The sequence below is a fragment of the Dermatophagoides farinae genome, chromosome 3 (genome assembly GCF_024713945.1).
Source record: "Dermatophagoides farinae isolate YC_2012a chromosome 3, ASM2471394v1, whole genome shotgun sequence".
NCBI lineage: Eukaryota > Metazoa > Arthropoda > Arachnida > Sarcoptiformes > Pyroglyphidae > Dermatophagoides > Dermatophagoides farinae.
In genome coordinates this window covers 6,826,797-6,853,146 of record NC_134679.1, presented here as the reverse complement: position 1 = coordinate 6,853,146, position 26,350 = coordinate 6,826,797, and the positions used below count along the sequence as shown (strand labels likewise).

Below are 26,350 nucleotides of genomic sequence, written 5' to 3'. Positions count from 1 at the left end.
AAATTAAGAAGCTTATTGAAGTTTTTCAATCAAAAGATAATTTCAGAATTGAATATGTTAATACTAAACAACAGTATGCAGATTTTCTTACAAAACCAATATCGAAGAAAATCTTAGAAGAAACAAATAACTCATTTTTTGTCAATTAATATTGTATTAATAATTATTTGTTTCTTTATTCACTAAAGGGGAGTTTGTTGTATATTAGTGAATAAAGAAACGTATATTAGAATTGTAATATTCGAAAGTTCTAATAACAGAAATTATATTTATTATACTAAACAGATGAAATAAAATTTACTTGATTTCTTGTGTTCAATGAAAGCACATCGTGTTATTATTTTTTCCTGTGTGAATGTTAAATAAAATTATAACATTATCGATTCAATATGACACGTTTCGTTCCTTATCTTTTTTGTCACATTATCAGGAACATATTTGAAATATATCTGAAAATCAGATTTTCAGATCAGATTCAACAACGAAACCTAATCTTGATTGACTACACATATAAATACCACAATATCATTCTCTTTTGTATCACGTGTTTATCTTTCTGTATTCATTTATACGTTTCTTTCTTTCTTTCTGGCTGAATAAAGATTAAATTAAATATATACTAAACATCTTCAACACAAACCTGCTAAACCAGGTGGGCCAGGAAGACCGGCCAGCCCGTCCATTCCAACTTCACCAACTGGACCATCAATGCCCTTTTGACCTTTTTCGCCAGCGATTCCGGGCGGGCCTTGAGGTCCAACAGGCCCAGGTAAACCATCGGTGCCCTTTTCTCCTTTTATTCCAGGATATCCGGGTAGCCCTTTTGTCGAGAAAAAAGCACATAAAATTAATTCAACTTTCATTGAATCATAATGAAAAAAAAACTTACCATCTTTTCCATTTAATCCAGGCAAACCTCTTTCACCTTGCTCGCCCTTTGGCCCTGGAAATCCAATATCACCAGGCGGACCAGGATATGTTAAATCCCCGGTACAGTCCATATTTCCTATAAATTAACCATTTTAAAAAATCAACAAGTGATCATCATACTTTATATTAAAGAGTAAGCCAATTAGTAATGCTTTTAGCGCCATCTGTCGGTAAATGGTTTTTAAAGTGGTGAGATGTAGCTTGGATAATGTTTTTTAAAATTGTTTAGCTTCGCGCTTTGATGCTGCTTTTCAGCATCAAATAGATGACGGTCAATTAGTCAGGCCCGCAGGGTCAGTCTTGACAGGCGCTATACCATATAACACCCTACGATATTTTTGTAAAAATTTCTTTTCTTTTTTTTCTTCTTTTGCTATTATTATTATTATCATTATCATCATTATTTCTTTATTTTTTTTTCTTTTCTCTTGCTTTCTTATTTTGCTTCATTTTTGTATCTCTAGTGTATTTATCTAGTTCTAGAGGTTTTTTTTCCAAATAAAATCATTATTACTACTTATTCAACTTTAATCACCTTGAAAAAAAGGTACAAGAATCAAAACTGCTCTCTTCATGGACCATTCAATTCTTTTTTAAACTTCCACTTGATCATTGACTGCATTCACACACACACACACAACATAAAATTGACCAATTTTTCTTTTCCACACTTTCTTTTCCTTATGAATACATAGAAACTAAACAGAATATTATTTTGAATGACTCTCCCTCGGTCTCTGAGTCAGGTGATGATTGTGAGTTTTAATGATTGATTGCCATGCGGCGAATGCAAATGATTATTGAATATTATTTTGTGGTTCTTTATTAATGATAATAAAATTTGTTGTTTTTGAAACAAACTTGCGCCCATTTCTATTCGATATATCCTCTTGGTACGCATCGTTTTATTACATGGTGGTAGCTAATTTTTATTAAACAACCGATTTATTTTTCATCGTTAAAGAATGGCCGAAAATGTTCAAACAAATAATACTAATCAATCAAATGATCCAGACAAGTGGGTGGTTCGTCCTTCTCGTATGGAAAAAGATGACAAAATTGAAAGCTATTTAAATGAATTTAGTAGAATTGCGAAGGCTAATAATTGGACTGATTGTCGAAGTGCTGATATTTTTCAAGCTATGCTTCGTGCAGATTCGGAAGCTTTACAATTATTTGAAGATTTTACCGAATCAGATCAAAAATCATTTTCCAAAATTAAACGAGCTTTCGAAGAAAAATTCAAACATAATATGGTTGCAAATATTATGAAACTAATGTTCATTCAAAGAGATAGAAACGAATCATTAAGTAGACTTCTTCAAAGAACTACTACATGTGTCGAAAGAGTATATCCTAATTTTGCCAAATCCAATAAGACACAATTGGTTCGAAATCATTTCATGGCTGCATTGGATTTAAAGTTACGTGAAAAAATTATAGCGTTATCGGAGCTCCCGAGAACAGCAAATGATGTTCTGGCTAAAGCTGAAGCATTTGAAAATGCAACAAAATGTCATTATAATCGTAACGAAAATTCATTTCAAAAACCATCGTCATCGTCTAATAATAACAAGAAACAAAATAAATTTTGTGAGTACTGTAAAAAAACGAATCATAATACTGATGCTTGTTATTCAAAAAAGAAGAAAGAAAAAAAAGCTAAAGCTGAAAAAGAAAAAGTTTCAAGTATCGAATCAGATCGAATGGTTATGAAAATTATGATTGATTTCAAAAATAAAAAACATCTAGCTATTATTGATTCGGGCAGTAGTATTTCATTTTTTCCAAAAAATCTTATTGATTCATCTAAATTGGTTAATTCCGAGAAAAATGTATCTGCTGTATCATTTACAAATGATCCGATATCGATTATTGGTGTATATAAAGAAACAATCAAAATTGAAAATGTGAAATGTAAATGGGATTTCTATGTTGCAAATAATAATGATTATTTCCTAATTGGTTTCGACTTTCTTAGTTCAAAAAGATTCAAGATTTCTACTGATTTTGGGTTATTTAAAATTTCGAATGGTCGAACCGAAGGTCAAACTAAAATATTGCGATCTACAGATATAAATTCACATGATTATCAACAATTTAATAATTTGATCATTTCTACTGATTCTGATAAAAAAGAAGATATTGAACAATGTGTTTTCAAAATGATTTCTTCTAGAATCTACATCATCGTCAGTTAATAGTTCATATTCGATATATCCTCTCGGTACGCATCGTTTTATTACAATATTCATTTTACACAGCTCTGTAAATTCATCTTTGATTCATTATCATATAGGTCATTGTTCTAATCTTTCTCTCTTTTGATCTCCTGGTACAAAACTCTTTGAACTTTGTACTTTATTTTCGCAATTAAATTGTTATTATTTTGCATATCCGATTTTACCTGGTTCTCCTTTTGGACCGACAAAACCACGATCGCCTTTATCGCCCCGCATTCCACGCATTCCTTGTTGTCCTGGGGAGCCATCCAAACCAACGCCCGGTTCGCCTTTTGGACCTTGCAAGCCTGGAATGCCCGGGATCCCTTATTGAGGATCAGAGATAAGAAAATTACGTTTTTAATTATGGTTTTTTTCTTAATTTATAAATCATGAAAAGAATATTTTTTAATCACAACTAAATATGATCAAGAATTAATAACACGTTGTCTTGAGCAAAGCAAAACATACAAAATCCCCTTATTGTTTAGTAACGATATCTGAAAAAAATGAAAATTATTTTTCAATGCAATTTGATAGCAATTTTTCAGTCAATGGCTTTGTTAAAATGAATTGGCAATCTGTTTTCTTTGATTCAATATATTAGTAAATACTTTAATCAATTTTTTCACTTTGATATCTTGATGAATCTGTATCTATATACAGTCAAAGTTGAATTTAATTGCCCAATGATGATTAACTTATAATCGATCGATAAGTAAACAAGTAACGTAAGACCATTTTACAAGCATTGAATAAAGATTCACTTGGTTTTTTTTTGCAAATCTTGATAACCATGATTGGTCGTGTTCTATTCGATATGTATAATGAAAAAAAACCAAAAATAATCTGTTGGACGGGAAGATTTTCATCCTCATTTTGTTCATACAATGATGCCATTGGCACTGATGTTGGACGACATTCTGATAGATTAAATTCATTCAAAATTTTGAGTCTGAAATATTTAAACGTTGCTAAGCGAGAAACCTTTGGCAACCAAACGTGCTTTATAAGTACCGTTACGTTTTTTTTTGTGAACAACCATTTTGTTTGAATAATTTTCTTTGTATTGTCCATAGGAGTTTTTTTTTGAAAACCATATATTAGTCAATCTCTTTGTCAATTATAAACATCATAAACATATATATTTTTCCGCTGTTTGATCCAATTTTGATCGTACCAATACAACCGAATGTGCTACGATGATTATAAACAGGTTTTTTATTGAATAATTTTTCATACGGTGACTTTTCATCTTTACGAATCCAATTATTATAATTTTATATATGCCCAATATTTAAACGGTGAATTGAATGAATTTTCAAAAATAATCTTGAACACAGTTTATTTGAATGCATAACGATTACCACACTACAAGATAATGATGGTGACTAACAAAGATCAATGTGCAAAAATTCAAATGCTTTATTATCATTATAGATCATCATTGGAGTTTGATGTGGTGATGATGAGATTGATTTATTTTTTACAACAATCTTTACATTTTTCAGAATCCATATGTTTGAGGATTTTATCAATATTTTTTGTTATAACTGACTTTGCAGCTTGTTTTTGTGATCCATTCGATTTATTATTTGATGAAGATTTATCTTTATGTTTTTCATTTGAATCTACAATCTTTTTCTTGATGTCCAAATTTCTTACAATATGAGCATTGAACATTATTTTTACGATTCATCATCATTATTGCCACCTCTCGATTATCCGGAATCGATTTTTATGTTAATGAATTAATTTTCATATTTTCATCATATTCGATAAATGCATTCATAATATCTTTCATTGAACATGTTTGATTAGCAGTAATTCTGTCTGACAACACATCGATGTTGATCGCTATAATGGCACCAATCAGATTCAACAGCTTCAAATTTAGCAGTCAAGGTTTCAAGTCAAACGCTCCAATACCGGACAATATTTTCTGTAAAATTCTTATCCTCGTCTATGCTATCAAGATGTTGAGGATCAGAGATAAGAATTTACGTTTTTACATGGTTTTTTTTAAATTTACAAATCATGAAAAGAATATATTTTAATCACAACTAAATATGATCAAGAATTAATAACACGTTGTCTTGAGCAAAGCAAAACATGCAAAATAATCAATTAAACATTCACATAGATAGATATCGTTAACAGAACAATATTACAACATACCTTGTTGCCCGTTTATGCCAGGAAATCCAGGAAAACCTTTATCTCCTTTGTCGCCCTTCATTTTTCAAATGATTAATGAATTTCATAAAATTTTATACGATAGCAATACATACTTTAACTCCCATTAGACCAGGCAGACCTTGGGGGCCAATTCTTCCATTCAATCCCGGTTCGCCTTTATCCCCCTTGAAACCACGCTCACCTTTTTCGCCTTTTGGCAATGACGAGATGATTGCATTTTCGCCTTTGTCCCCTTTTGGACCATCTCTTCCATTCAAACCAGGAAAACCCTTAAATTGGACGAAATTCATTTTTAAATTATGAGATCACACTAAATTCAAGATCATATTCGATTCTCACCCGTTCTCCTTTGAGTCCAGGAAAACCAGGAGCAGCATCGTCGCCTCTGGGCCCTGGGGGGCCCATTGGACCTCTTTCGCCTTTGAACCCTTGAATTCCGGGCAGCCCATCTCGACCCCTATCACCTTTTTCTCCTTTTACGCCCGGTATGCATGATGAACATGATTTACCAGAATCACCTTGTTATAAATTACATGGAGGATACAATTAATGAAATCATAAACTGAAAAATCACAAAAACAACACACAATGTGTTGATGACAATCGAATACCATTTATTTTTCAAAAATATATCATTAAACACAATATATTATTCGAATTATCGAATAATAAAGTTCTAAACTACGTTTCATAATTACACTAAATATATACAACACACCTTTAGGTCCCCTTAGTCCCGGAAGGCCATTCTGTCCTGCTCTACCGGCATATCCTTTATCCCCTTTTTCACCTGCAAGGCCAGGCGGTCCAGGTATTCCATCTTTTGAATCGCCAGGTATGCCACGTTCACCTTTTTGACCTTTGTCGCCTTTGCTCCCAGGGATTCCATTGAGACCTTTGGTTATATAAATATTAATTTATTTAAAACAATCATAAGAAACGATGGTATAAGCTTTAACAGTTTTGATTAGTTTCAATAGATTATGGGACTAAAAACTTTTGATTTTTGTTTGTTTGTTTGTTTTGTGTTTTAATTTATTGTGTTTGTGAATTTATTTTTGAAATTTCTAATAAAAAATAAATGATTCAAATTATGTATGTACATCCAACGCCATCTGTTGGCAGAAAGTTTCTGAAGTGGTGAGATGTAGCTTTGATAATGCTTTTTTTAAATTGTTTTAGCTTCGCGCGTTGATGCAGCTTTTGCATCAAATAGATGACAGTCAATTTTAGTCAGCCCCGCAGGGCCACTCTGTACCTAATTTTATATTCAATGAAAAAACTTGGTGAATGTGGATATATATAGTTTATCGTGTAAAAATGAATCAAATTATGCTTTAAAAAACAACGATATTTAAAAGGGTACCATTTTTTCGGTCAGTAATATAAGGGTTTGGTTAGTAATTTTTTAAAAGTTTTGGTCAGTTGAAAACGATCAGTAAATATATCAATTTTGGTCAGTTTTTTGTGTGATTGATCAGTTAATTTAAAAATAAATTGTCAGTTTTATAATGCAAACCGGTCAGTTTTATTTAAAAAAAATGGTCAGTAAAAATTCAAAACAAGTCACTTTCATTAATTTTTATTAATGTATCATTAATATATCATTTTTGTATTTTTGTATCAAGTTCACTTGAAATAAACTTTTTTTTTGTTCTTCTGAAATCTTTTGTTTCATATTGCGATCACATTCAGCATTTAGAGCAGTCATTTCCAACCCCTGTGCCGCGGCACAAAAATCGTTCACAAATCAGTAGCAACAAAAAAAAGGTTGAGAATGACTGATTTAGAGATTCAAAATTGTGAATTGATTCTGTTTTATATATAGATGTCAGGATATTGTTTGATTTTATGAAAATCATAACAATGCCGAAGATGGAAATTGATGATCAATTAAACATCCGATCATCAAAGGATGTGATGAACATCTGTAAACATCGAAATGGGAATTTTAGTAGATGTAAAAACATCCTATCATGATCACAACAAATGACATATTACCAAATGGTAATGTGGCATTTGTACATCCGGTAATTGAATCAAAACAAATTATGAATTTCAAATTATTATAAAAGCGAAATTTGAATTAATGATAAAGTACGGTATTTTATTTGTGAAAATTATATGTGTTATTATTGTCTATTTTGATAAGCCAGCAAGATTATCAATTTTGCGTGATAATCGCAACATTGTAAAATTTATCGTCAAATTGTTGAAAATATATTTGTGAAAATTGCATTGGCAATATTGATGGAATAAATTGTATTGACAATTTAAAGAAGATATTGAAATATTGAAAATTGAAGATATTAAAAATTTTCAAAAAATGGCAAGTCCTGTTAATGAACAAGAAATAAAGATCAACTCTCGTTTGGATTATCTTGAATCCATGAAATCAAAGTTGAGAAAAAAAATTACTGAGTATCACAAAGAGATTAAAAACAATACGTTTTCAATTACTGATTTGATTGTGAAAACGCATAAATTAAGTGATACAATCATTGAATATAATGAAGAATTGACAAAAGTGGTTGACTTGTCAGATAAAAAAAATCAAGATCGAAGCAGACAAGTATAAATTACTTGATATTGTATATGATGAAAAGCTAAGAGAAATTCTGGATTTTGTTAATAAATTGGAGAAGCAAATAAATGAGAAAAATATTGGTTCAACAAATTCGGGACAATCAACATCAACCGCTAATCCCGAAGGAAGAAATACAGTTAATTTTGTGGAATCGATATTTAAACAGCTTGAATATATAAAGCAATTTTCAGGAGAATTCCTGGAATTTCAGAATTTCTTCGAACCATTAGTGAATTTATTGGATAAAAGTGGTATATCCAATGAAATGAAAATCAAAATAATTCTTGAAAAACTAGACCCTTTAACACAGAAAACTTTGAAAGATCATTTTTATGACGAATTTGAAATGCAAGAACGCATTTTAAAAGAATTTCAAAAAGAAGAACCAAGTAATGATTCAAATGCTTATAACAATTCAAAAAAGAAAAATTATCACGAGAAAGTGAAAAAATATTGTTATATCTGCTCTAGATCGACACATTCAACTATGGATTGTTATTCGAAAATACCACCGCAAATGAAGAAAGAGATCATTCTGACAAATAATTTGTGTTTAAATTGTTTTGAATTTGGTCATAAAGCAAAATTTTGTTTTAGCCCTAGACGATGTTTAAATTGTAAAAATAAACATCATGTATTTTTTTTGTAATGTTGGTGTGAAACATGAGTTCAATCAAACAACAAAACAATCAACATCAAAGTTGAATCAACAAACAAAACCAATGTTAACATATATCCAAAATGTCCAAAATCAAAAAAATCAAAATCGATTGGCTGTTGTGCCAAGACAAAATTATTTGGTGACAACACCGGAAGGATCAGAATCAGCAAATGATAGTGATAGTGAATCAACAATTGGTTTGCATGGTTTTGAAAAACAAAGTTTAATGGCATTTAAAGATAAGAAAATCAATAAAGATATTAAAAATTTATTGTTGCCGATAACGGTTAATGGGATGGTTAATGGTCGAAAACAAAAATTTATATTGGATACCGGATCTAACATTAATATTATAACACCAAAAATGTGTGAAATATTGAATATTCCAATTAAAAATTATGTTGAAATTATTGAAACTATTGGTGCGCAAACTAAAACAACACATATTTGTCATACAAAAGTCTCAATTGGTGAAATCTCAAACACTTGAAATTATTCTTCAAAGCCATGGAAAAAGAAAATATAAAATTGAAATTATCGAAATGTCAATTCGGTCAAAAATCAGTTATTTATTTAGGACATAAAATATCGAACAATGATTAATATTTCAGCGATATTGAATGCAAATCCTCCTGAATTGAGCGGTTTTTTTGGTCAAATTCATTATTATCACAAATTTATTCCTAATCGTGTGAATGCAACATACAATTTGACCAATTTGTTGAAAAAAAATGTGAAATGGGAATGGACCAAAGTTCATCAAAAAGAATTTGAAGAATTAAAAAAGGTATTGGCTAGTGAACCAACATTAAAAATTTTTGATCCAAAACGTCCAATAAAGATTTATACTGATGCAAGTAAACATGATATTGGTGCTGTGTTAAAACAGGTGTATGAAAACAATGAAGAATATCCTGTTGGTTATTTCTCAAAAAAATTATTACCGTATCAGACAAGATATTCAGCTTCTGAAATGGAATGTCTTGCGGTTTTGGAAGCGATTGAACATTGGCATTATGAGTTGGTTGGACGACAATTTGTGGTTATAACAGATCATAAACCACTTGAAGGTTTCGATAAAACAAAAAAACCACAAACACGATTATTCAATTGGTCTCTAAGATTGAGCCAGTATCAATTCAAAATTGAATATAGACCGGGTATTGAAAATCATGACGCTGATTTTTTGTCACGACATCCGGTGAATGAATTGAAAGAAATAACTTCGGTACCAACTGTTTTGTTTTCTAAAATGTTGCATGATGGACAAAAAATTCGGTAAATGCAAAAAGAATACAACGTGAAAGATCTGAATAAATGTTACGTAAAGGATGACATTATCTATCGTTCGAAGAAAAATTACAAACAATTGTTCATCCCAAATGAAATTGCAAAAAAAGAATTGAAAAAAATTCATATTCAATTCGGACATATTGGTCGTCATTAATTATTTGAACATTTTTCAAGAAAATTTTATACACCTAATGTAACAAATTTGATAAAAACGTTGGTTGAAACATGTGAAACTTGTCTGAAAACGAAAAATAATTGCTACCGATTTGGTCATATGGGTTGGATTGATCCCGCAACACACCCATTTGAAATCATTCATATTGATACGGTAGGAGGTTTCGCAAATTATGGATATACAAAAAAGTATTTACGTCTTGCTATTGATGGATTTTCAAGATTTGTTTGGAGCATAACTTCAAAAATGCAAACTGCCAAAGATTTCATCAATTTAATCAAAAAAAAATTCAAAATTTGGCAAATCCAAAATTGATAGATACTTAGCTTAAAGAATTCTTGAAGAAAAATAACATTAAAATCATCTTTACACCTAAAGATCACCCATCGAGTAACGGTTTGGTTGAAAGAGTTAACAAAACTCTGTGTGATCGTATAAGACAAAAGATATATGAAACAAAAACAAATCAAACCAAAGCATGGTCAGTTTTGGCAGAACAAGCTGTGATTAATATAATCGAACCATACATTCGACTACAAAATATTCACCTCTATATCTTCTTACAGGATATGATCCTGATGAATTGTTTGATGATGAAGATGTTGAACAAGCTCGGGAAATAGCATTGGAAAATTCTAAAGATGCTCATCACAAACAAAAATTGGCATATGATTTTGGTCGTACGTCGCTCGATCTTAAACGAGGAGATGAGATCTACATTTCGAAGGGTAATCCTTTGAATAGGAAGAAATTAGATCCATGCTATGAAGGTCCGTATCCTGTTCAGAAGGTAAAAGGACAAGCAGTTGTTGAAGTGATTAGAAATGGACGACTTGAAGCAGTTCATGTTTCAAAGATAAAACCAAAGAGGATGGATGATGGTTTGAAAAAGAAAGCGTTGTTTGGATATGTCTTTCCATTTATGATGCTAATGGCTTTAATTGGTATATGGTGTTTTCTTCAAGTATTAAAATTCCAACATCAGATCCGATAATTTGGGAGAAAACTGAACATTCAATTATGAAGGGGTATGAAAATCGCCTCTATTTAATCAAATTAATAAGTCCATGCATGAGTGATTAACGAAACAATAACAATGAAAACTGTCAATGAATGTAACAAAATTTATCAACAAAAAATTCTTCAACCAATTGGACAATATTGCAAAGAAGCCAATGATTTGGACTTGATACGCAATGTTTTAGAGCCAAGACCTAAACGACAAATTGATATTATTGTGAAAGGGATAAAATTGGCTTATGATAATTGGGGAAAAATTCTACATGTTAGACAATCCGTAATGGGATTTGCATCGAATTGGATAAATAGCAAACGAATGAAGAAATTGACAGAAACCAGTTTGAAAAATTCAAAGTTATTAACCATCACATTACAACAACAAGAGAGAATAAGGTGATAAAGGTCATAGAAGAATTGACAAAACAACAGAATCTTCTAAAGAAAGATGTAATGAATACTGTGAAGGTAATGCAAATTTTTAGTGCAATTGACAATCGGCTGCAAATGACAAATGAAAATTTGTTCAAGTTTTTCGTTGAAGGAAAACGTCGGAAAATTGCAAATGAAATTATATTCTTATTTCCATATTTATTTAACAGCACCAAAAACTACAAACAGTGGGAATATATGGGGTGTGAAATAGTAAAAGATCAATTATTGACACCCAACAATTATAAGAACATGGACATCTTTAGAGCATAGCCGTTTATCATCTTCAAAAAAGAAGATAGTAATATCTGTAAATACGAATATGGTGGTCCAAAATACATGATCTTTAATTTGGCTAAAGATTGTGTGAAAGAATTAAATATCGCCCCACATCAAGAATCACAAAGTTTCTTTATTAATCAACCTGAAACATGTGACGAAAGTGGAACATTTACACAAAAATACTGGAAACAAACTTCATGTCAACCAATTGGATTGGTTGATGAAACAGACCCTGACGAAATTCAGATACATTATAACGATGAATTTTTGTATGCTTATTGTTACAACCAAACAACAATAACTATATTCAATGTAACAACGAAATGTAAAAATCAAGTATATACAAATTATCACCTCGACAACAATTTCAAATTGGAGCAACTTAAACTTTAAATAAATTCATCATACATACACATTGCTCACATATATAAACGACACATTTATACATGTAGTTAGTTGATTGTTTTCTGCTCTACACACAACACGATGATCATCTCGTCTCTTTACATTTGTGTATCACTCATCTTGTATTTTCTTTCTTTATTTTGGTTCTTTTAAATTACAATAAATATAAATTAATTATAATTAATTTCAACATTTACAAACATCAAGCTGAGTACCAAAGGAAATTCGGAACGCTCAAAATCAAAGTGTATGAAAATGAAATTCTGAATAATTTTATTCTTGGCAAAAATCAAAAATATAAAAGTTCATCAAAGGACTTGGAGATGTTGCTTGAAAATAATGGGTCGACTACGTCTGAAGAAAATTCATCAGTAATTTTGTTGATTTATTCAATAACAATAACGTTGATAATCATTGGAATCTTGGCTGGATACCTATTTTATTATTATAAGAAGAAAATCAAACGACATCCAGCAGTTGAAAGTCATATTGAGACAACAAAACTACGAAATTTTCCTAGTGCCCTCGCTATAGCCGAAAAGGAGTTTTAGGAGGGAGATGTCAGGATATTGTTTGATTTTATGAAAATCATAACAATGCCGAAGATGGAAATTGATGATCAATTAAACATCTGTAAACATCGAAATGGGAATTTTAGTAGATGTAAAAACATCCTATCATGATCACAACAAATGACATATTACCAAATGGTAATGTGGCATTTGTACATCCGGCAATTGAATCAAAACAAATTATGAATTTCAAATTATTATAAAAGCGAAATTTGAATTAATGATAAAGTACGGTATTTTATTTGTGAAAATTATATGTGTTATTATTGTCTATTTTGATATATATAGATTAATATCGAAAGATGTAGTCATAAAATGCAGATTTTCATAGTTTACGTTTCATCGGCAACACTTTGCCAATTGTTGGATCATCATTTTCATCATCATCAGATTCATATTGTTCAACAGTAAAATATTTAGACAAAGATTGCTTAATACGTGCAGCTTAATTTTCGGGCCAGATACGTTCTAAATGAACGAAACCGCGAATTTCAAATTTAATAGAACCACTCACACACTCACTCGCTTTCGAGACACACCCATCCAATTCACATACACGAGTTTACAAAAACACAACGTTCTTTTTTCACTTTCGAATTCGATTAATTTGATTAATCAATAAATTCATTCTTGTTCTAAAGTCAATCGAGTATCATTTTCTTCACAAATTTCCTTTCCAATACGTTTCATAGTTTGAAAAATGAATTCAATTGTCAAAGTAAAAAACAAAATAAAATAAGTGTTGATGATGCCAGAAAATAAAGTATCGAATGTTAGTTTGACATGGTACTTGATCAATAATCCCATCGTTATCGCGACAAGTTTTTACGTAAGTAATAAAGTAGACACAGGCAATCACTTTTTTGTGATTGCTAAACTGACCATATTCAACTCATTTACTGATATTTTTGTTTATTTACTGACAATTCCTTTTAATTACTGACCCTACATTATTTATCGCTAACTGATCAATTCCCTCAAACAACTGACCAAAAATATTTATCTCTTAATATATACTTGAAAAACTTGTAATAAACTTGATAATTTTGAATAGTTTCAATACCTTTCATGCCGTCGAGTCCTTTTGGTCCGGGTATGCTCAATCCACGATCGCCTTTCATTCCTGGTTCGCCTTTGCTCCCAGTTAAACCTGGTAAACCGGCTGGACCGTCCATTCCATCTTTTCCCGGATATCCGGCTTCGCCTTTTTGGCCTTTTTGCCCCATTGGCCCTTCCCTACCAGGTAATCCATTGATTCCTTGACCACCAGGGGGCCCTGGTGGTCCTCTGGGTCCCATTTCACCTTTCATACCTGAAATTAGTTGAATAAATAAAAATATATTCAGTATTGGCTCATTTATAAATGATGCTGGTCATATATTTATACATGAGCCAATACTATTTCAACATTGATAATTTTTTTTGTTTAGTTTGGAAAAAAACATTCACAGACAAAGCAAACAGATAATTTAAAAAACAAATTAATTAAAAGTTGAATTAAACCAAAGTTCTTTATCATGATCTCGAATATTACGATTTTGGTTAGAGGATCAGCAAGCTGCTCTTTTGTCGATATAAATTTTAGTTTTATCAGACCCACGTTAATTTGTTCGATGATGTACTTGAGGTTTACATCGGCAGCTGTTGATTTATCATTTAAATCCACCAATAATGAATTAAGAAGAGGACATCATCATACTTTATATAAAAGAGTAAGCCAATTAGTGTTTGTGTATATGTACATCCAACAGTAGGGAATGCTTTAAGCGCCATCTGTCGGCGGAAAATTTCTAAAAAAGAGGACTCTGTATGATGTAGCTTTGATAATGCTTTTTTTAAATTGTTTTAGCTTTGCGCGTTGATGCATTGAAACCATATGAAACCAATTGTTTTTAGAGCATTGGGAACAGTAATGAATACATCTTGATCTTTAGTTTATCACATGTAACCGATGATCCAACACAAACAGGCATTAATATCGGCGTCTTGTTGCTTAAACCTCCGAACCGAGCTAATCGAGCTTTAAATTTGACTTTGAGCTTGACATTTCTTTTCATTGATTGAATTAGAATCAGATAAATCATTATTGGAAATAGAAGAATGATGATGCATGGTTTGACGTTTCATTTGTAGAAGAATTAAAATCGGGATTTAAATTAATAATATATTAAAATCAGATGTTTGATTGTCAATAATGGGTATTTCAGAAATGACGTAGTCATAATTATCATCATCATAATCTAATTGTTGAATTGAAGTTCATAATTCGGATCTTGAATTGAATAAATTTTTGAATTAAAAGCTATTGCACAATTTAGGCAAGTTAATATGATTTTTTTAAGACATTGTGCCATATTAAGCAAAGCGGACCCTGTATAATGTAGCTTTTTTAAATTGTTTTAGCTTTTGCATCAAACAGGTGACACATCAGCTGGTCATATTTATACATGAGCCAATATACTATTTTTACTACAATACTATTTCAACAGAATTCACCACAAAATTTACATGACAAGTGAGAAATAAAAAATTCAAAAAAAATATATACCTTGTAATCCTTGTAACCCAGGCAGGCCAATATTCCCCTTGGGACCGGCCGGTCCCGGGGGACCTGGTCGGCCTTGCGAACCACCAGGTAGACCTTGTATGTGTGTGTTCATTAAAAGATTAATGTGTGATCAAAAAATCGTCATAATATTGTATGTGTGTGTGTGCATGTATTTACCTTGCGGGCCTTGTATCCCTTTTTCACCAGGCCAGCCCATTGGTCCCATTTCTCCTTTGTTTCCTTTAATTCCAGGTAAACCATTGAAGCCATTTTCCCCCCTATCCCCCTTGTATCCATTTAAACCAGGGAGACCAGGTAAACCTTCTTTTCCACGACTTCCGATGAATCCTTGTGCCCCTTTGTCACCTTGTTGAGGATGAACGATAACAAAATTACGTTTAGAAAAATGGTTTTTATTAATAAATCATGAAAATCAATAATAAATTTTTAACACCAAAATCAAAGTTTGAAACACGTGTCATTTTAGCTAGGCAAAATCATACAATGCCAATATAATAATTCATAGATATCGTTATTTAACAATATTTTCAACACACCTTTATCACCAACTTGACCGGGCATGCCAATTCTTCCTGGTTCGCCATCAAAACCGCGATCCCCTCTTGGTCCCACTTCCCCTTTGTCACCTTTTTCACCAGGAGGACCTTTGACAGTGATAACTTCAGTACCAGGTGGTCCAATAGATGGGTCAGATTTTGTGTAGCAAACTACTTTATCGCCTTTTTCACCACGTTCGCCTTTGACGCCTTCGATGCAAACACCTACTTTGCCGATGGGGCCCTTCGGACCCATATCACCTTTATCTCCTTTAGATCCAGGTAAGCCAGGAAGGCCTCTTTCTCCTTTCGGACCTTCAAATCCCAAAGGGCCAGGAAACCCATTCGCGCCATCTCGTCCAGGTTCACCTTTTTGGCCTTTATCCGACGTTGAAATTGCCGGTTCACCTTTGTCTCCTTTCGGGCCAATAGGCCCGGTTTCACCTTTCGGGCCGGAATGTCCCTGATGTTGTGAATGAATATATTTAATTATATTTTTATTATATAACAATAGAAATAATTTGAAATTTAAAAATCTACAATAAATTAACTGCTTTATTTTGTTCTGTTTTATTTTTATAATGTTTTCTTTCGCCGCATTAAATGCCAAGTTAATACACAGTGCAAGCGCTTGGCGAGTGTAAAATTGCAGTTTACAGTGGAAAGCGACATAGACTAGTAGAAGAAGAAGATTTAAGATTTATAGAATATTAATTTGGCCAACGATTAAATATGCGATATTCAAAATGTAGAGGATCAATTATTCAGGTGATTTGTGTTGATCTTCTACGATTATGGATAGATAAACACTAGTTATCAATTTATCGACGAAATGGATGGAGAATTCACATCACCTTCTATTTGGAAATTAGAGATTTATTTCAAAGAATGTTTAGTGAAAATATGATCGGTTTCAAAGTTTTTTATATTCTTATTAATTCATTTTATCTACACACACACACCCGGTTGTATTTTTTTTGTTTTACTTTTTTAAATTCAAATTTGAATGATTCGAATCTTTGGAGGTTCGAATTATCTTTAGACGTTCGAATTATCTTTGTTTCGTAAACAAATGTCATTTCATAAACCAACTTTCAATTCATTTAGTGTTATTTTTCAAATATTACAATTTACATTCTACCATCATCAATAATATTGTTCAAATTTAATCGTAAAAATGTATTTAAGAAGTGGCAATAGTAAAAGAACAGCACCAGAATCAAAAAAAAACAAAAAACAAAACAAATAATTGAAATTGAACAAAACATCGATAGAATATCTACTGATGAATCAACTCGTAACAACTCTGTAAATGAATTCTATGAAAGAAAGTGATATATCAGAAAGCGATGATATGACAGAAAATGATGGAGAATCTACCGAAATAGATGAATCAACAAATGAAGATAAAGTTGCGAATGCTGATGACGATTGGTTGGACGTTGAAAATGCCCGAAATATTTGATTTCAATGGAAGTGAAGGTCTTAAACGAAATTTGTCACCAGATATTACACCATTCGAGGCATTTTCATTAATTTTCAATAATGTTTTAGTTGAAAAAATTGTTAATTGGACGAATTACAAAGCTAAAGTTCAACGATCAAAACGCAAATATATGTGGAAAGATACTGATGCCCAAGAAATAAAAAAAAATTCATAGCAGTGTGTATCATGATGGGTAACATAAAAATGCCATCTTTGAAGCATTATTGGGCGACAAACTTTCTATACAATCATCCATTTTTCGGCCGATTCATCAGCCGGAATCGATTCGAAACAACATTACTAAGTTGTTTGACATTTTATGATAATACGGATAATACATCCCAGAGAATACGTAAAATCAAAAATGTTGTTGAACATATTGTTGAATTGTTGAAACGAATTAATTCAATTATATGAATATACCACGTCATCATTATTGGTATAAATATGAATTTATAAGTGATTGATTATTACTATTAAAAAAAACTTTTGAAATTGTTCTTTTATTTTATTCATTTGCTTGTTAAATTCTAAAAGGTTATGGGCTCTGTAGCGCAAGAACTGCCTGACATTACTATATTAAACGATTCCAATTTTCATCGATGGGCTATGGAAATAGAATTGACCATGAAAGGAAAGAAATTGTGGAAATTTGTTATTGATAATAACATCAACGATTCTGAAGATCCAAGTAAATTCATGGCCATGGCGTTTATAGTAAGAACGGTTGATGAGACAAATTTTCATCAAATTTCTGGTTGCGATTCAGTCAAGCAAATGATGGATAAATTAATTCAATATCATAGAGGTTGCTCGAGTAAATCAACTGAAAGTTTGTTGCAGAAATCCTACGAGATTTCATGGTCAGAAGATATAGAAGCAACATTCAGTCAAGTTCGAAGAATTAATGGTAAACTAAAAGCCAGAGGAGTTTTAAAGACAATGGAATTATACATCAGTTTGCCACTGTTGGTGTTCCACAACAGAATGGTAAAGCTGAGAGAAACATACGAACAATGGTTGAACATTCTGTTGCCTCATTATCGAGTAAAAGTTTGCCTCTTTCGTCTCTGGGATGAAGCATTGAATCAAACAGCTTATACTCGGAACAGATTATTGAATTCATCAGGAGTGTTTCCAATCTTAAAATATTTGGATCATCTGGTGAAATGCTGATTAAAAATAACAACAAATTTAATGGTCGAACTAAATCTGTTATTTTGGTTGGCTATGAAGGAGAAACGATTTATCGATGTTATGATCCTATATCGAAACAAATCTGTTTATCATCATCAGTTAAATGGAACGAAATTTCAAATCTCAAATTGGAAAGCGACAATATTGATATTACTGATAATCTAGCAAACGTTAGTAGTGTTGATTTAGTTGATAATAAAGTCAGTTCAGATCAACCAGAAATGATGATAGAAGATTCGGTGGATCCAAATCAAACTGAAAATATTGATCAAAACGAAAATCATCAGAGAGGCCGTCCATTTATAAGTGATTGATTATTACTATTAAAAACTTTTGAAATTGTTCTTTTATTTTATTCATTTGCTTGTTAAATTCTAAAACATATTGTGACTAACATCCAAGAAATATATTCTCCAGGCCGAAATTTATCATTGGATGAAGCATTGCTTCTTTGGCGTGGTCGATTATTTTTCCGCCAATATATTCCAAACAAAGCCGCAAAGTACGGAATCAAATTGTATGAATTTTGAGACCTTTTTTCTGTCTATGGCGGTAGTCAATGGATAAACAGAACGACTTGTTATGTGATATTTGTCAAAGATTATTCAAGACATGTTACATCAACATATGTTTTAAAGAGAAAGTCTGATATCTTTGATGTTTTCCAATAAAAAATATTAAGAAGGAAACTATCAGTACAATCATATTGTCATTAGCAAAATAGAAAAGCTGAACGAATGATTCAAAGTTTATCAACAATGACAAGAATATTGTTGTTGTTGTTGTTGTTGCACCAGTTGAAATGTGGCTGAATGCAACATTTATCTATAATTTAATTCCAAACACAAGTCTTGGTAAGTCGTTACTATTCAAGTAATTACTATTTTTTACTACTAATTGTAATTGCCGACAAGTAAAAAAATTTTCATTTATGGAATATTCTGATTATCATAAAGCTTATCGTTTATATGATCCATATGAATCAAAAATATTTTTTTTCAAGAAATGTTCGTGTTTTGGACAAAAAATTCTAAATGTAAAGAAGGTTGTCTTCAATATATATTGCTAATATTGATCAAGACCAGACATAGCAGCAAGTGTGAATATTTTGTCTGCAAAAATGCATGAACCAACAAAACATATTTGGGATTTAATGATAAACATCTAACTGTATTTACTGATTCTGATTTTGGAACAACACCTGGAAGAAAATCAATTAGTTAATTAATAAGTAAATATACTATGGATCAGCAATTTCTAAACATATAGATATAAAAAGAGAATATGTATATTTATGAATATGTATATAAAAATTTATATTTTATTCAGCATGAAATCACTTCAAAACATAATGATCTCAAAAGATAATTTTTTCGTGTTCTGTGTTTTGCTTTTATATTTTGTTTGTGAGATTTAAAGAATGTTATTAATTGAAGTTTGTTGTTTGTGTTTATCAATTTTCCGACAATTAAATTATCGGTTGTATTCAAATATTTGGAATTTCATAACAAAAATATCATCATTTAAATTTTAAATGTTACATGTATATATATTTCTAGATGTATTTCAATTCTATATATGAAATTTAAAAATCTAATAAATAAATTAACTTTGTTCTTCTCACCTGACGGCCTGGCAAGCCAGGCTTTCCATCGGTACCGTTGCATCCGTCCAAACCAGCGTAACCTCTGGGTCCTTGAGCCCCGGGAACGCCCTTGAAATAAATACAGATTCATAATTCATTTGTTAAATCTGAAATGATTTACTAATAGTGATTTAATAGTAATATTTACCGGCAAGCCTGGGATACCAGGAAAACCAGCCATTCCCATTTTACCACGATCGCCTTTTGGACCTCTAGGCCCTTCTGGGCCTCTGGAACCCTATTATAATCAGATCTTTTAATTATCAGGATTATTAAGAATCGTGATTGTAATTTTACCTTTGGACCACGTTCTCCGGGCGCGCCTTCCATGCCCGGATGTCCGGTTAAACCCACGGGACCGACAGGACCGGGCATCCCAGGTGGGCCCTATTATAAATAATTGCCGATTCAAGTAAAGTCAAGTCAATATTTTACAATTCAACAACAATTAACAACACTTACTCTGGATCCTTTTTCGCCAATACAATTACAATCACCAAATACACATACTCGTTGTGAACAAAGACGTTGTTGTGTATTATTTCGATATTGATTACAGCAACAGCAAATAATCATTGGATCCGTACTAGTAGGATCACAACGACAACCGGGTAGGCTTGGTTCACATCTTCTTTCCGCACAAATAGTATTCAATGTTCTTGATGGATCCCAACCATATGATGGATAACCAGTGAATTGTATATCTCTGGATATAATCGTATCATCATTCTTATAATTGGTAAATGAAACCAGAAAAAAAATGAGAAAAGAAAATTATGAAAACGGAATAAATATAAACGAATAATAAAAAGAAATATATTTGAAAAAATAAACACACAAAACACCAAAAAAAACTGTCTGAAATCTCTTTAATAATGTTTATTTTGTTTATTTTGGATGTGTGCATATCGATGTTTATAATGTCGAAGCCAATTTTTTTCGTTTTGCTTCGAAAAAAAAGATTAGTAATAATGAAATGAAAATGACTAAATGCCAACATAAAGAGAGAGGGGAAAAAATAGACATTTTATCCATCAATTTCATCCATGGCATGCTGAGTTGGCTGCTTTACTTATTTTTTTTTCTTTAAAAAGACAGAATTTTCTTTCGTTTACTTGTGTTTGTCTAGTTGCTAGTTTTGTTATGTTTATTCAAAATATATATAAATTATGTGTTGGTTATTTTTAAAGAAAATATCATTCTGTTTCTTGTCTTTATCATTTTCACAAAAAAAATTCGATCCCGAATGTTGATGAAATTTCAGAAAAATTTTGGAATCAAATTCCGGAAAAAAGTTCTTTATTCTCGTTCATTTTATGTGGTTATAAATACGGAAATTCAAATTGAAATTCATATGGATGATTGAAATTTGAAATCTTTTTTTTTTTTTTTTTTGTTCAAAGCCGAAATCAATCCTTTTTTTGATATGGATGAACGAGTTTCGTGCGTAACGCATCATCGATATAGTGATCGATTAACATCATCATTCATTATTTTTATTATTATGACTAATAATAATTATTGCTAACCTAAACAGATTTTTTATTTTTTCATTCGATCGATTTTGCCTCAGAAATGTGTTACCAATTTCAATGGAAATTTGATTCGAATATTTGATATCGATATTTTGCCGGTTTTGATTGAATTTGATTTGGATTGATTAGATTTTTTTGATTTTTCTTGTGTGTGTGTGATAAAAAAATAACAACGGTTATGATCTCATCATATAAACATTGAATGTCGGCAACATGCTATGCTAAAAAACAAATAATCTAATCAAATAACATTTCCATGTCCTTAACGTTGTATATATTTGAAAATATATGACAGTTTCACACACACACACACATCGATTGATCGACATGATTTTTTAATATTGGATTATCATTGGTTTAATGATGATAATCGTTGTTTTCATTGGTTTCAATCAAAAAAAAAAATATTCATGGGAGAATTAAAGTGAAAATGAAAAACAAGAGCCATGTTTTTTTTTGATCAAATTTTATTTCCACTGGATATCTCCATTGGATATCTCATTTTCATTCTAAATTTTTTTTTTTTTTTTGAGAAAAATAAATATGGAGATTGATGTACTGAAATGAATAAATGAAAAATAAACTCTGATAAACTTGGAAATGGCCAACAAACCAACCGAAAAAAAAAAAAATCAAATTTCAAAAAAAAAAAAAAAAATTCGATCACTATCATCATCGGTGTTTATTCAAGGGGAAAAAAAATTTTATCAATGAATTTCAATTGCAAGAAATGGAAAACTTTTCATTTTATTTTCTTCGCATTCAATTTCTTGTTCAATGAATGAATTTATTACGTGTCATGTGTTTGTGTTATGAATGTAATTTTTCATCATTAATTTTTCATTTTTTTTCATGCTACACTTTGATGTTTTTTTTCATGCATCATTTTTGAAAATAAAGAATTTATCATTCAGAGATTTTTTTTCCCGTCTGTCTGTCAAACGATTAAATCAATTGACAGACACATACAAAAAAAAACAACGACAACAAAATCATTAACAAGGTACTCAATGTTTTTTTTCTTGTTCATTATTCGATTGTGTTAATCATTTATACAAGATAGAGATATAGATATATAAAAAATGAAAAAGAGGGGATCGGAAAAAAATGGATACATTTGTAACCAATTTGAAAATGATAAATTTTTTCCCATTTGCAAATCATCATCATCATATTTCAAAATCGACGACATCAAAGATGTATGCATGTAAAAGAAAATTGAGGGAAAACGAATCAAAAATCTAAATTAAAGATAGAGATCATCAACAAAATGATGATGATGAGAAAGAAAGAAAAATGGATTGTTTTGTTTCCTGATGATGATCATATATGCATTGCACCATTAAATGACAATAAATGAAAGAAATTTAAACGAAAAAAAAAAATGAATTTAGTCTACATTTATTGATCATGATATATGTTTGATGTTTATCATGAATGAACGAAATTTGTTTTGTTGTTTTGTTGTTGGACCTTAACCAGAAGATTAAAGATTCTTGTCAGCAATGATGATGTATTTATAGTGAACAGGAAAAAAAATGTTAAATGATTCGTGTGATGTAATTTTTCTTTTTTTTCCTATTTTTCATTCAGTTTTTTTTTCGTTACTGATAATCATCATCATCATTTGATATCACACGATCCAAGAAACCATGACGATGGCGTTGACTTGTTTGTAAAAACAAAAAACGACGAAAAGAACGTCAACACCAATCATTCAAAGATATTTACAACGTAAAATATACACCCATACACGTTTTGTGGAAACGGAATCTAACAGTAGCAACAACAACAACAACAACAACGAATTAAAATAGAATTCACTGGCCAAAAAAAAGAATCAAGATTTTTGCTGCTGTTGGCTGAATTTAGTCAAACATCATATAATCCAGTATATACTAAAGTTCTATATATACAAGTTTAAGATGCTGAATAGGACAATATTCATTGTTTGTTTGTTTGTTTGTTGTTTTTAAAACAACAGAGGAAAAAAGATTATAAAGATGCAAACAGTACAGAGTTATATGATGATGATGAATGTAAATGAAAATTTCAAATTTCGTTTATACTATTTGTTTTGCTTGCTAAAGACAAATTTTTGTTTTCATTTTCATTTATAAATCTGATGATGATGATGATGATAATGTGATGTATATAAATCGACCAACTGGTTGGTCTTTCGTTTGTTCGTTTTTTTTTTTGGCTATCTCAATTTGTGTTTTCGTTTTGTTTATGTTTTCATCATAATACATTGCATCAGTCATGAAAATCATGATGATGATGATGATGAACATGTGCATCAATGTGGATTTCTGGAAGAATCTGGCTAATATTCGCTCAACATTATTCTGTTGGGTCATAAAAGTTCAAATTTTGATGCTGCTACTGTTGTTATTATTTTTGAAAGTTCAAAAAAAAATCAACATTGCCTTTTTAATGGATTTTTTTTTCTTTTTGTGAAAATGAAGGACAAAAATAAAGAAAGAATATTTTCGGTATTATTTAAATACATGCACACACACACACTAGACTAATGATAATGATGACGATGATTATCGTCTTGTTTGTTTGTAATCGAGGAACAAGAAAAACGGAAAATTTTTTTGAAAAAAGCGGAAAAAAAATGCCGAATGATTGTGTGTGTGTGTGTGTCCATATGATGAATCTTTATTTGTTTGAATGAAAATAATAATGACAAACGATGATATCAATTATCATCGTTTGTGTTTTGTGTGTGTGTGTGTGTGTGTGTGTCTATGTATTGGTGTAAGATGTCCGTCATTGTCATCAATGCATAATAATATCATTGGTTTGGGTTTGCTGGTAGTAATGAATTGGGCAAAAGCAACAACAAACCGGGAAATCATCGAGGTCATTTTGAAAATCAATTTATCAAAAACAAAAAAAATAAACACAAAAAATGTCTCAAATGTATGGTAAAAAAAAAATTGTTGAACAAAAAAAACATTTGACATATTAACCTAACTGGTTGATATTTTTATGAAAATAATAAATCTATTTATATGAAAAAAATTGATAAACACATAGATTGTAATCGGATATTTTTTTTTTAAATTTCTTTGAATCGTACCGAATCATTCTGTGAATGTACGTTTTAAAATTTGAGATAAATTTTTGCTATTTTGAAGACAAACAAAAATAAAAATAAAATTGAAAAACTCACAATACAATGCACAGGCCGAGTGATTATTATTGTTAAAATGGCTAGTATGGTCCTGAAAAAAAATTCGAGAAAAAAAAAGAATGAAAATTATTAGAATTTAGGTTGTCACACATACACGATCAAAAAACATACCATAATAAATAAGATAATGAAAAATTGTCGTATATTTTATAATGAAAAATTTTCTTTTGGCTTGAATCATCCATGAATAATAATGATGGATGTAATTGAATATGAACACTTTTCATGGTGAATTTTGTGTTATTTAATTTTTCTAAATTTTAAGGGCAGCATTGATAACTCAAGTCAAGTTGTATATATATACACACACACACACTTTATAATCAAAAAGAAAAAAAAATGGCAGTAAAAGATGAATTTCTTGAAGAAACAAAACAAAACAAAACAAAAAAAAATACAAAAATCCAGATGAAACAAACAATCAACAAGTGATTATCACATTATCATTGTGTGTCATTATTCAAATTATTCGATTGAAAAGTGAAAAAGTGTGATATGCAAATAGAAAGCATAGAAAGTTTTTGCCAGTCGTTTGAATACAAAACAAAAAAAAAATCAACAGCAACAGGCGATAATTTTAAAGTCAACAAGTCGACACCCAAACAGGAACATCCGTTATTCTCTATTATTGAATTGGAGTAGTGTAAGAGAGAAAATCTTCATCACCAATTTGATAGTGGAAAAAATCAAAAATCGAATCGATTCGATATTGAATATATGCGTGTGTGTATGTGGTATGCCTCCAAATTTTAGTTGATCACAGAGGCATATTATTGATGAATGAATGAATTGAGAAAAAAAGTTTTTTTTCTTTCTTTAATTTTTTTAGGTTTCTGTGATGGTTTACAAAATCATATCAACAACAACAACCAACCCAGAAAAAAAAGTAGGAAGACACACACACAACACAATATGGCGGCAATATGGTTCTTTCATTTTCTGGTTCACTTTTAATCACACACAATCACCATCATTGACCACACCAGAAAAAGGAAATCTCTGCTCTGTTCTCTAGGTTGATTAAGTTCGGGTTATGCGAACATCACATAAGCAACAAGCAAAAAAAAACGACGATCAACGAAAGAATTACACATTATGTTCAATGTAATGATGATGATGATGATAGAAACGACCATACAAACTGCGCTTTCTTTTTCTGGTTTTTTTTCTACTACTGATGATGAAGATTTTCTGGCTTCATTTTCTCACAATGTTTATCATAACTTTCGGGAAATGATTTTTAATCCTCCTAATTCAATTCCGTTCACATTTTCCCCCTTTTTTTATGTGGAAACATATCTACCAAATAGTTTTGTTGTTTGCTAATGGAAATAAATATAAATCCAACATCCAGGCGTGGTCGTCGGCACCAAAAGAAAGTTTTTCATATTCTTCAAGATAT

General features: G+C 30.8%; 1 protein-coding gene across 2 annotated transcripts in view; it reads right to left on the bottom strand.

The window, feature by feature from the left end:
* Positions 1–26,282, bottom strand: part of Col4a1 (Collagen type IV alpha 1) — a 48,214-nt gene extending 21,932 nt beyond the window's left edge. Inside the window, exons 1-17 of one of the 2 annotated variants that reach the window (XM_075729506.1) lie at positions 25,060–26,282; positions 24,928–24,979; positions 20,671–20,937; positions 20,506–20,595; positions 20,357–20,446; positions 20,188–20,277; positions 15,881–16,343; positions 15,501–15,689; positions 15,324–15,416; positions 13,839–14,087; positions 6,070–6,246; positions 5,691–5,869; positions 5,444–5,620; positions 5,331–5,385; positions 3,338–3,478; positions 890–1,006; positions 641–820 (exon numbers count right to left, since the gene is read on the bottom strand). In XM_075729506.1, coding sequence (XP_075585621.1) covers positions 641–820; positions 890–1,006; positions 3,338–3,478; positions 5,331–5,385; positions 5,444–5,620; positions 5,691–5,869; positions 6,070–6,246; positions 13,839–14,087; positions 15,324–15,416; positions 15,501–15,689; positions 15,881–16,343; positions 20,188–20,277; positions 20,357–20,446; positions 20,506–20,595; positions 20,671–20,937; positions 24,928–24,979; positions 25,060–25,175 — 2,725 coding nt within the window. In that variant the 5' untranslated portion in view covers positions 25,176–26,282. Of the gene's footprint in view, positions 1–640; positions 1,007–3,337; positions 3,479–5,330; positions 5,386–5,443; positions 5,621–5,690; positions 5,870–6,069; positions 6,247–13,838; positions 14,088–15,323; positions 15,417–15,500; positions 15,690–15,880; positions 16,344–20,187; positions 20,278–20,356; positions 20,447–20,505; positions 20,596–20,670; positions 20,938–24,927; positions 24,980–25,059 lie in introns of both variants that reach the window. The other variant, XM_075729505.1, reaches the window with a different exon arrangement.
* Between the last annotated feature and the right edge of the window lie 68 nt (positions 26,283–26,350).